The following is a 12,404-nucleotide window of genomic DNA, read 5'->3' as shown; positions in this document are numbered from 1 at the left end:
AATTTTTTTTATTGGTGAATTTATGGACATAAATTATGTTATTGATACTATTAGGTATGAAGAGTATGTTGTGAAGGTGGAGTGAAAGATGGGACTGAGTAAGATGCTAAGCCCCATGTCGATGAAAATATGGGTGAATCGTCACCAACAACGATAGATGAATAAAACATTTTTACTAAAATTGGTTTGAAAGTTACCAGTATCTGAAGAGAGATGGTTTGTTGCTCATGTATCATAAACCATCTGAGTTGGTTAGTTCCTGAAGGCTTATCGCTTGAAACACACGTAGAAGCGATGTGGGCTAATCCATATGTGATGGGCTAGAAGTTGGCGTTGTATAGGAGGAATAAAATGCAATAAGTTGTTAGGCATGTTTCTGATGCCGATGGAGCCCAATGCTTTTGTCGACGGCCTAAGTAGAAGGTGGTTAGGCAACCCAATGTTGTAGCGATGAAGTGGGCCATGAAGATCCCAATTGTTGCATCTAGTGATAAGTGTAGACTAAGGCGCGAGGCACGCTGTGGGCTAGTTAGTCTAGTGCGACAAAATTGATGAGTTTACTGGCGGCACTGTTTCCTTCTTTAGTCATCACCACGATGAAGGTTTCGATGGTGATTCCAGTGGCTTGAAAAATTAGGACCGCCCCCTTCATTAAATTGAAAGTTGTGAGATTGATCAATCGGGCGATCGTGCAAAATAGTTGTTGAGGACATGTAATGCGATGGGAGCCTTGTTGTGGATAGGATCGAGAAAGTCGGTTTTCTTCCAATAGTAACATAGAACGTGCTTTAAGGAATGAACACAAGGTAGTTTGGTGTCGAATAATGTTAATGACTTGATCAATTTGTCACCAAGTCCATTCATCATATACATGACCAAATTTTTCTCCAGGACATGTTGGTCAATGTTGGAAAGAAGATCAAATAATACCTTGAGTTACTATAGTATCTATAACTTAACATGTTTCCGATTTCAATAGAGCAAATATCGTGATCTAGTTGCATGGAACACGTGTCTTTGCTTTCGCGGAAGTGGTTTTAAGGCTTAAACAAACAATGTGAGCAACCACTCCCTTTTGAGGATCATCTGAAGTAGAGACTTGTTGATCGTCCCGCATATCCATAAACTAAGGAGTCAAGCTTTTGCCATTTGGATGTTGGTACTTGAACAACTTCTTCAAGATGGTCTTGAACACAAAAATCGAAGAGTATAGGCCAAACATCGTAATTCAACTCAATTATGTCAAGAGTGAGGGGAACATATGTACGTATGCAGGGCCGATCCATTGGTCCACGTTGCCCTGAGCGAGTCTAATAATAATGCCCATTTGTTCGTGTCACCCAACACACAACACACATATTACAAAATTTATAAAACAAAAGTGCTATAAATTTCATCAATTAACTAAAACTCAGATCAATACATGTAAAAAGTTATCAAAAATCACCTAAACAATTTGTACATTTGTTGAAGCAATTACATTAATTACTATATGATTGTTAACAATAAAAAAACAAAATACAGTACTCAAGATTGCTAATTTATTGGTAATATAAGCACCGACCCACGAATACGAAGGATGAACAACATCATTGGTTATGGGTTCAAATTGAATCTGCCATCCAGTCTTGCTTCACGTTTTAACTAAATTAGCTTCAGTTACTGAATTTAAAATCAAATCCATGTACATAGATTATTAAATATGAACATTAAATAAAAAGGCAATAAATATGAATAATTAACTACATTTGGTCCTCATATTCTTTGGGGGTACTATTTGACTTCTTTGGTTATCAACTTCATGTTTCCTGTTAGCAACATTTTCCTTCCTCGAGAGTTTATTCTCGTGCTTCTTTGCTAAAGAACATTCTTTATTCTCTTTCGTTTCTTCAAAAGAGATTCATGATCCAATCGTCTTGCCTTGTTTACTTCAACCATTTCTTCACACTACAATAAGCTTATAAATTTATAGGAAGTGTGTTTACTTACATTGCTTCATTAGAAACATTAATATACTATTGATGTAAATTAAAAAAAAATGCATAATTTTGGAAAGGTTTCACAAAAGTTCAGTCCATACTATTTCAAGTCATAGAAAACAATCTGTGGAAGAAAACTAACAATAAGCATTCATTTAAAAGGCATCTAATCAGAATACTAGAGTTAGGAATCGAAAAACTTACTACTTGGCTGTTGGAACTCGAGAAAGGGAATAAATCACTTAGTTGTTGGCTGCTTGAACTCCAAAAGGACATAAATCACTAAAAATCATTCAATAAAAACACATCTAATAAGAATTAGGGGAATATGGGATTATGAAGTTCAAAACGCAGCACATAAAGAGATTTGAAATACTAGAAAAAGCTTACTGGATTAGGATTTAGGACCTTAGGAGGACGAATTCATTCAATCACGGTATGTCGGTATCGCACCTTTGAATCTTCACTTTAAGTCTTTAACACAACAGAATAACAGATTAAGAGCAATAGAAAGAAAGAAGTAGAATATAGGATTTAGAAAGAAAGAAAGAAGATAGGAGAAGTGATCGAGAGAGAGGGCAAGAGAAGCGCTGAAGCAGTGAAGCGGATGAGACAGTAGGCGATCGATGCAGCTATGGAGGACTAAATCTTAATTTTAAATTATAATCGTCCATCTCCATTCTCCATAAGGGACGCCTCGTGTTCTTCATCTTCAATTATTAGGCGATCGAAGAGTCACCACTCATTATGCGAAATTGATTGTAGTAGCCGCTAATTAGGTCTCCAAGAAGCAAGAATCGGCTCCCCTTGACGTTTAGACGGGAATGGATCTTTACTAGACTACTAGTTTTCTTAATATGGCCCAAATATACAATACTACCTATAAGAGGCTTTGAAAAACTGATGCCCCACTAGAAATTGTTGCCCTGGGTCGTGGCCCATCTCGCCCTGGGCTTGGGCCGACACTGTACGTATGTTGGTGATTCCGAATGGTTTTCAGTGACATCCTTATTGAGGGTATCATTATCCATGATGAACAAAAGAACTTTTTGTAGGGTTTAGCCCGAGGAAGGAGGGAGAAAAAAAAAAGATTGTAGGGAGAGAAATTAGGAGATAAAGAGTCTATGACTCTAATATACCATAACACGCTCAACATTTCACCCTGAAGAGATATTGTGTATTGCACTTAATATTTTCCCATAAAGAGATATCATGTATTGAACGTAATATATGGAAATACAAAAGGCCATAGGCCGAATACATGAATAAATTCATAAGGCCGAGAGCCTATACAAACATATACAAAGACATATACACTAAACCTTTTACATATAAACAAGTGTTAAACGTGTAGCTCGCCTTTTTACAACATATAGTGACAATACCATAAAGAAAGATCTATTGATAGTACATACCTGTACGTTACTAAAAACGATTTATCCGATGTTTGAAGAAATTCGAGTCTTGTTCTTTATGGTATGTGTTTTCAAACCATGTGATATTATATCATATCCATATGCTTGTGTGTGTTAGATGGGTGGATAGTACTCTTTATGCTTTTGAACATTCAAAACTTTGGTCAAGGTTGATTTAAACAACTAACTACACGTGTTTACGTTTAGAAAAGACAATACATTGATCACGAGTATTATGTTATATTGATCTTTTATCTAAATAATCTAAATATTAATTATTTTTTTTACAAATATATGCAAAAAAAAAAAAAAAAATCAAACAAATTAATAAAAAATAAATCCCTCTCACACACACATACCTCGACCACACCGTCTGCCTCCCAATCTTGTACCACCGTTACGATACACGTTCACTAGCACTATTTTTTTTAACCTTTTTTATAATAAAAAATAGAAAAAAAATCATAATTTTAGGGTTTTTTGTTTTTTGTTTTTTTAAAGTCTCACACAAAACCCACCATTTGTTTTCTCTCTCATCGCCTTCTTTCTCTCTTTCTCTCTCTACACACATCCAGGTCTTCTTGTTCGTTTTGGACCTGGTACATGCCCACTTTTTAGTTTATAGTTTATACCCATCTTCATCAAAATTAAAAAAAAAAAAGATCTTTTTTGGATTATATTTTATAACAAATTAACCACAAAAATACCAAATCCACATCCACCCGCAACAATGGCATAAAGGTGATCTTCACACCCCGACTGCAAAAGGTACATTTACATAAGGCCACCATTTTTCTATATCTTCCCCAATTTATATACATACATACAAAATATACATATATATTGTCATAGACTCATATATCTATTACATGTAGTTATGTACATGTTCTTGGTGACGTTTTCCCCCAAATAATATTGTACCCTAGACTAAAAAAGAACAGATTTTTAAGTGTGCCCAAATGAAAAAAAAACTAAGTGAATCACAAATGTATGTATGACTTCGATTCAAGAAACTGTTGATTTTTCGACTTTCAAGATTATTAACCGATGATTTTGTGATTCAATTCGGGGTTTCGTAGATGGGTCAGGTCAATCAATTGATGGGGATTTCTTGATCTGGACCCACTTTTTGTTTCTAGGTCACAGCAAAACATGCAATTGATGTGTCAGAATCTTGGGTTTATTTTTTTTTTAGGGTTTTTGTTCGAATTTAGTTCGACATTATGCTGATTAGGGTATTTTAATTTGTGGGTTTCTTCGATTTTATTGTTTTGACAACGTATATACTTGGAATTGGGTAGTAATTTCAATCGTTACACTATTTTCCGTTAGATTGTTCCAAAAACCTAAAATTGGTTCCTGTAAATTTGGGTTTTTTTTTTTTTCCAACGACGGCAATACACATATTTAACTTAAATTCAAATTCTAGGGTTTATTTGTTCTTGTTTTGTAAACAAAAACTAGCAAAATTGAACTCAACTGTGAAGAACAAAGATTCTACATTACATACGAGTGTTAACTTTAGCTAAATTAGATTCATTTATCATTTTATCAGTTCATTAAATTCTAATTCTGGGGTTTATATGGTAAAACAGAATCTAAAATCATGCAAGTGCTTCCACGTAATGGCCCAGATCAGGGTTCTGAAAAAGCTTTTGTTTATGATGGAGGGTCAAACAATGTCAAACATGAACTAGCTGATGGAACCGGAATTGGAATTGGAATTGGAATCGGAATCGGAATCACAGAAGCATCTGATGATGACCAAAAGTTATCTTCCAACACTCATGATTCCGGAGTTGATAGTCTGGAATTGGCATGTGGGAATCAGGAATGTGAGTCAGAGCCCAAATGGCTTGAACAAGATCAACCCATGGCAGTTTGGGTGAAGGTATACAATATATATATATATATATATATATATATATATATATTCCATGAGTTGTTTCTTTTTGACTTAATTAGTTAAGCCAAAAAGCTTGGATTAATGTATTAAGACACTAATCTTGACCTATTATTAAAGGTTTCCAGGGTAACATGAAATCCTTAAGTTTACGAATCTTTTACATTTTTACCCTAAGTATGTTCTTTTTACATATTATACGTGTTTGTAAAAATATGTTTTCAGAAGTATAAATACGTTTGTTAGAAGTGTAAATATATATTTAGAAGTATAGATACATTTTTAGAAGTATAAATACGTACTTTTACGTTTTTTAGAAGTATAAATACATTTTTTTACGTCTAAAGTACATATTATACGTCTAAAAAACATAAAAAATACGGATTTATACGTCTAAAAAATGTGTCTATACTTCTAAATATGTATTTATCCTTCTATAAAATGTATTTTTACTTCTAAAAAACATAAAAATATGCATTTATGTCTAAAAAATGTATCTATACTTCTAAATATATATTTATCCTTCTATAAAATGTATTTATACTTCAAAAAAACGTAAAAATATGTATTTATACGTCTAAAAAATGTATGTATACTTCTAAATATGTATTTATCCTTCTATAAAATGTATTTTTACTTCTAAAACGTATTTTTACATTTTAAACCATATAAGTAGCAAAAAAAAGCGTATATAAAGAAAGAGCATTTAAAAAAAATATAAACACGATGTTTACTTAAACATTTTTTTACGTGTATCAATGCGTTTTCTCTGCATGAATACATATAATATGGAAAAAAAATACATAGTTAGGGTAAAAACGTAAAAGATTTGTAAACTTAAGGGTTTTCTTGCTACTTCTATTTTATGATAACCTGTAAACCTAGAATGTAACAAGGGAAAAATTAGAAGAAAAGTTGCAAAGTTCTGATTTTAACGCATCAAAAAGTGATGTTAGGGTAAAATTGGAAAAAACATAAGGGTTTTTACGTCAATATCCCATTAACATTTTGTAAAAATTGATGAATATTGTGAACATGTAAGGGTAAAATGGTCATTTTGTCTCTCTTTTAAATGGTTTATTCGGTCTAGAAAAGAAACAGACGTTATGCATACAAACACTTTATCCAAACAGATATCATTACTTAATGGAAACAAAAGAAACAACCCTTTTAATGCATAGTTTTCAATCAAGATTATCGATTTATGTTTTTTTATTTATTTATTTTTTTTGAAAATATAGTGGAGAGGGAAGTGGCAAGCAGGGATAAGATGTGCAAGATCGGATTGGCCATTATCAACAATTAGAGCAAAACCTACTCATGAAAGGAAACAATATCTTGTTATATTTTTTCCAAGAAAAAGAAATTATTCATGGGCTGATGTTTTGCTTCTTCGCCCCATTAATGAATTCCCTGAGCCAATTGCATATAGATCACATAATATTGGAGTCAAAATAGTCAAAGATTTGATTGTTGCAAGAAGATTTATCATGCAAAAGATTGCTGTTACCTTGATAAACACCATTGAACAATTAACAACCGAGGTTTGTCTTTGTCATCTTCTTCTTCTTATTCTTAGGCCAAATTTCAAGAAACAACAATGTACTTTTATTTTTTAGGGTTAATGTCATAAAAGCCCTTAAGCTTTCTAAAAATATTTGGTTTTACCCTTTTGCGTATTTTGGGTTCAATTTTACCCTTTTGTTCATTAAAGCCCTTATGTTTGAGAGAAATGTTCGGTTTTACCTTATAAACTTGCAAAAAGGGTAAAAATGAAAAGAAAGTTGTAAACTTGCGGCTTTAATGAACCAGAAATACGCAAAAGGGTAAAACCGAATATTTCTTGAAAACTTAAGGGCTTTTATGTCATTATCCCTATTTTTTATCCATAAAGGAATGTAAATACGTTGCTATTATGGTTAGAAAGTAGAGTACATTGGCTATATTGGTATTAAGAATGAAGTAAGTTGATATTTTACACAATTTGACCTAATTATTATCATTGTTATTCAATGTTCTTTAATGGGCTATGTTGGATTCTTTTAGGGTTTGAAGGAGAGTGCTCGTAGTGTGGTAGTGTGGAAGGATTTTGCATTGGAAGCTTCTAGATGTAAAGATTATTCGGATCTTGGAAATATGCTTCTTAAACTTGAAAATGTAAGTGTTTCTTGCTTTTAAAATGATGTTTCTTTATTTGTATACGTGTTATCTTTGAGAATTATGGTAATCTTGATATATATACACACAAAAACACATCTAGGGAAACACACGTATGCATGAATGCATGTATGTATGTTCATGGAAGTTGGTGTATGAAGAAAAAGTTACAAAATCTTAGCATTAAAATGGTAAAATCTTTGGGAGATTTATTTGAGTTTTAAAGTTACATTAAACACATGTGAAGATTATACATAAGAGAACTCCATGGATTAGTTCATGCACATGCATACCCTTAAACAAGTTCTTGTAGTATTCCATATAAGTAGAGTTAAACTTTACATTGTATTTACATATAATATAAAAAAGTTGATATATAAATATTACAAATTTGTTTCCCAGATGATATTACAAAGGTTCATAGACTCTTTTTGGTTGGAACATTCTAAAGAAACATGGGTGCAAAAATGTCAAAATGCTCAAACAGCCGAATCTATCGAATTGCTAAAAGAGGTAAACACTACACAATGTCACAATCACATTCTTTCTTTAAATATCAATAAAGTTCACCACTTTTAAATACTTTGACATAAATTCAGGAATTAGGGGAAGCTATAAATTGGAACGAAGTGCAAACACTTACAAACACACCCGAAATTGTAACCGAATGGAAAACTTTAAAACCAGAAATCATGAAAATGTTTTCAATCTCAAATCCTTCATTCAACAATGGAGAATCTGAACAACAAAATGATGGATTCTCAAACACAAGTCCTCAAGTTTCCCGAAAACGCCCCAAACTTGAAATCCGTAGAGCTTCACAGTTAGAACCCGAAGGGGTAAATCCGTCATTTCCCGTTGAAACCGATTCAAGATTCTTTAATGGGCCTGTGAGGGATGATAAATGGGGTGAGATTGTAGTTGAAAGTGGGAATCAAGAAACTCGGTTTAATGATCGAAATAAACAGTGTACAGCTTTTATTGAAGCTAAAGGAAGAAGATGTGTTAGATGGGCGAATGATGGAGATGTTTATTGTTGTGTACATTTAGCATCTCGTTTTTCAACCAATCATGTAAGGACAGATGTCACTCCCCAATTGGAGCCCCAAATGTGTGAAGGCACAACTGTTTTAGGTACTAAATGTAAGCATCGATCACTCCCAGGGACTTCTTTCTGTAAAAAACATCGAATCAACAAGGACAAGGACGTAATCGTAATTTCACCTCCCATACCTGAAAACAAAACAATTAAAAGAAAGGTGGAAGATGTATTGTTATTTGAGGGGGGTAATAATTGTCAAGAAATTGTAGTTTCGGGTCATTTTCGGAATGAGGAAAATCTTGAAGGGATGAAATGTATAGGTGATAATGAAGTTGTGTGTAATGAAAGTCCAACAAAGCATACTTTATACTGTGAGAAACACTTGCCAAATTGGCTCAAAAGGGCAAGAAATGGAAAAAGTAGGATTGTTTCAAAAGAAGTGTTTATTGAGCTTCTTAAAAGCTGTGAATCACATGCCCAAAAACGTCATTTACACCAAGCGTGTGAGTTGTTTTACAGGTTCTTTAAAAGTGTCTTGTCTTTAAGATCCCCTGTTCCTAAAGAAATCCAGCTTCAATGGGTGATGTCTGAAGCTTCAAAAGACGAAAATACCCGTTACTTTTTATTCAAATTAGTTTGCAGTGAAAAAGAAAGACTCATTCGTCTTTTCGGGTTCGATGGTAAAATTCCTGAAAATTCCGAAAATACCCTTTTGGAAGCACACGTTGAAAATGATGATGGAAGTGACATCAAGTGTAGTATCTGCTCTTTGAAGTTTCTTGATGACCAAATGCTCGCGAAACATTTCATTGAAAATCATAAAAAGGAAGCTCGGGTGATGTTCAAACAATACGTGTGTGCAATATGTTTCGATACTTTTTCCGAAAATACCCTTTTGGAAGGACATGTTCTTGAAAGACACCATGTCCAGTTTGTTGACCAATGCATGCTTTACCAATGTATCCCATGTGGCAACCGATTTGGGAATTCTGACCAATTATGGTCACATGTGGTGTCAAATCATCCCGCCAATTTCAAGGGCAAAAACGTAATTTCTGATCATCATAATAATAATAATCAAGGTGGATTTCAGAAATATATATGTAGGTTTTGTGGATTGAAGTTTGATTTGTTACCTGATCTTGGTAGACACCATCAAGCAGCTCACATGGGGTCAAACTCAAACTCAAACCCTAGTGGGACCCGTGTCCCAAAAAGGGGTGTCCCCTTTTTTTCCAACAAATTAAAACCAGGAAGACTAAATCGCCCTCGGTTCAAAAAAGGTCTAAGAAAGAAACACATTCAAGCACCATTCCAAGAAATAATAGAATCGGAAACACAATTCCAATTCCGGTCTCAATTCCAATCTCAATCACCGGAATCGGTGATTCTTGGAAGATTACAAGAGTCAGAATGTGCAAATGTCGCGAAATTACTCTACTCGAAGATCAACAAAACAAAACTTTATCCGGGAAATCTTGAGATTTTATCCATGGCTCGATCCGTTTGTTGTAGAAAAAGCTTTCAAGCATCAATGGAGAAGAAATATGGAGTTTTACCCGAACGTTTGTATCTCAAGGCTGCAAAACTTTGTAGTGAACATAATGTTTTGATTGAGTGGCATCAAGAACGGTTTGTTTGTCCAAAAGGGTGTGACGGAATCACGGATTCCGATCATTTCCCAAAGACGGAATCGGAATCACCGATTCCGATTCCGATTCCGACTGATGTTTTGGGTCCTAAGACGGAAGCGAAGGAATCACGTGTTCCGGATCCCGTGACAGGGGAATGGGCGATGGATGAGTCTCATTACATCATAAATTTCAGCCATTCGAGACCGGAATCAGAAAAAGCAATTGTTTTGTGTGATGATATAAGCTTCGGAATGGAATCGGTTCAAATCGCGTGTGTGGTTGATGATCATCTTTTGGGGTCAATTCATAATTCTGCTGATGGTGATGATGGTCAAACTTTTTTACCATGGGAAAACTTTACCTACATTACAAAGCCTTTGCTTGATAAGTCTCTTGATTTTGGATTGAGGGTAAGTTTGACTTTTTTGTTATTGATTTTGTAAAAGATTGTAAATTAGATTCTTGATTTTTTTAATTTGGGATTTGGGATTTTGGATTTTCTTTTACAGAGTTTACAATTGGGGTGTGGATGTGCACATTCGACATGTTCTCCAAAAGGGTGTGATCATGTGTATCTTTTTGATAATGATTATGAAGATGCAAAGGATATAAATGGAAAATCAATGAAAGGGAGGTTTCCTTATGATGATCAAGGCCGAATCATATTGGAGGTAATTAATTTATTACGCTTAACCTTTTTAAAACAAAAAGATTTTGAATCTCTATTGATTCATGATAATTAATAATGTATTTATTCTTGCAAATATTCCCAATTGTAATTTATTTATTTTTTTATATATTTTAGGAGGGTTACCTAGTATACGAATGCAACAAGAATTGCAGCTGCAATAAAAACTGTCAAAATCGAGTTTTGCAAAATGGGGTGAAAGTGAAATTGGAGGTCTTCAAAACAGAAGACAAGGTAAAATTCACTTACTTCGTATTTTTATTTTTAATAAATCTATAAAATTTCTATTTAAATAATTTAATTTTTTAAACACACAGGGTTGGGGGGTAAGAGCTGGAGAACCAATCGATCGTGGAACATTTATTTGCGAGTATATTGGAGAGGTTGTAGATGAACATGAAGCGAAGAAGAGGCGTCATAGGTTTGACTTTCTTCACGTTGACTTTTTGGTTTTCAATTCTAAATGAATTTAATCTTTTATTTGTATATTGAACATCAAGATTTCAAGATTCTTATAAAAATTATGGAAATTTAGGTATGATCGAGAAGGTTGCGGATTTATATATGAAATTGATGCACGCATTAATGACATGATTCGATTAATTGAGGGAGAAGCCCCTTACGCCATTGATGCCACAAAATTTGGAAATGTTTCACGCTACATAAATCACAGGTAAAAAAACGTTTTTTTTTTTACTGTTGTATAAACCCTAATCCCTAAATCTTAACCCTTTTGTCATGATCGTGTTTCTTTTTGTAGCTGCTCTCCAAATCTTGAAAACCATCAAGTTCTTATCGAAAGTCTGGATTCTGAATTGTCACATATCGGTCTATATGCTAGTCGAAATGTAAGAATTTTACTTTTTCCTTTATTCAGTCCCTGAACTTTAGTAAAATTGCAAAACAGTCCCTGAACTTTTGTTTTTGTTACAGATAGCGACAGGTGAAGAATTGAGCTTTGATTACATGAACAAGGCGCCACCTGGCAAAGGGTGTCAATGCAAATGTGGTGCTGTGAATTGCAGGGGTCGTTTGCACTGAATCAAATCCTGAACGTGAATAATATCACTTTTTTTTTTTTTGGGTTTCAGATTTAGACTTTTAGTGCTCGATTTTAATAAAACTTTGGTTATTAGTAGTGGTTTATTACATATATATAAGTCAAGATCGAAAAATGGTAGAAAAGTTTTGACCTTTGACCTTTAATCTGCCATATTTTGAAAATAATGTTTCACTTTTGTCTACCTTTTATGTTAAAAAAAACTTTTTCTTGCTAGTTTTGCTAGTCAAATATCAAATTTTATGTGAATTGAAATTTAGATTGGGTAATATTGCGATTTACAGAAATTAAAGGGCAATAAAGTATCATTTGTTATAAAGTGAAGGAGAAACAAAAACATATAGGAATCGCGTAGTGTAGTTTAGGTTAATTGATTACTTTTTCACATTCTACCCACCAACTCTAGTAAACTACAAAATCGTCCCTGAACTATTTTTTCACTTTCAATACCAAAAAAACATTAAATGACTAAAGAGTAAAGACTAAAGAGTACGGTATTTGGACATCAAGTAAATTTTTTGTAGCC

The 12,404-nt window shown here is 33.6% G+C and overlaps 1 protein-coding gene across 1 annotated transcript; it reads left to right on the top strand.

Annotated features, from left to right (window-relative positions):
* The first annotated feature begins 3,905 nt into the window (after positions 1 to 3,905).
* SUVR5 (histone-lysine N-methyltransferase SUVR5) lies at positions 3,906 to 12,094 on the top strand. Its single transcript, XM_079046524.1, has 12 exons — positions 3,906 to 4,162; positions 4,990 to 5,285; positions 6,539 to 6,841; positions 7,344 to 7,454; positions 7,857 to 7,967; positions 8,054 to 10,540; positions 10,640 to 10,801; positions 10,936 to 11,052; positions 11,136 to 11,239; positions 11,354 to 11,491; positions 11,579 to 11,666; positions 11,752 to 12,094. The coding sequence occupies exons 2-12, from the start codon at positions 5,001 to 5,003 to the stop codon at positions 11,857 to 11,859; spliced, it is 4,014 nt and encodes a 1,337-aa protein (XP_078902650.1). The 5' UTR covers positions 3,906 to 4,162; positions 4,990 to 5,000; the 3' UTR covers positions 11,860 to 12,094.
* The last annotated feature ends 310 nt before the right edge of the window (positions 12,095 to 12,404 follow it).

This window comes from Lactuca virosa, chromosome 4 (assembly GCF_052849685.1).
Source record: "Lactuca virosa cultivar CGN04683 chromosome 4, Lactuca_virosa_CGN04683_v6, whole genome shotgun sequence".
Taxonomy (NCBI): Eukaryota; Viridiplantae; Streptophyta; class Magnoliopsida; order Asterales; family Asteraceae; genus Lactuca; species Lactuca virosa.
Note: the sequence above shows the minus strand (reverse complement) of the source record. Positions and strands in the feature narration are given on the sequence as shown.

Excerpts from the sequence above, each read along its gene's own strand:
- SUVR5 (XM_079046524.1), top strand. The coding sequence starts at position 5,001 with ATGCAAGTGCTTCCACGTAATGGCCCAGATCAGGGTTCTGAAAAAGCT. Across the intron at positions 6,842-7,343 it reads TTGAACAATTAACAACCGAG|GGTTTGAAGGAGAGTGCTCG; the intron begins GTTTGTCTTTGT and ends GGATTCTTTTAG. Across the intron at positions 11,492-11,578 it reads TCACGCTACATAAATCACAG|CTGCTCTCCAAATCTTGAAA; the intron begins GTAAAAAAACGT and ends TTCTTTTTGTAG.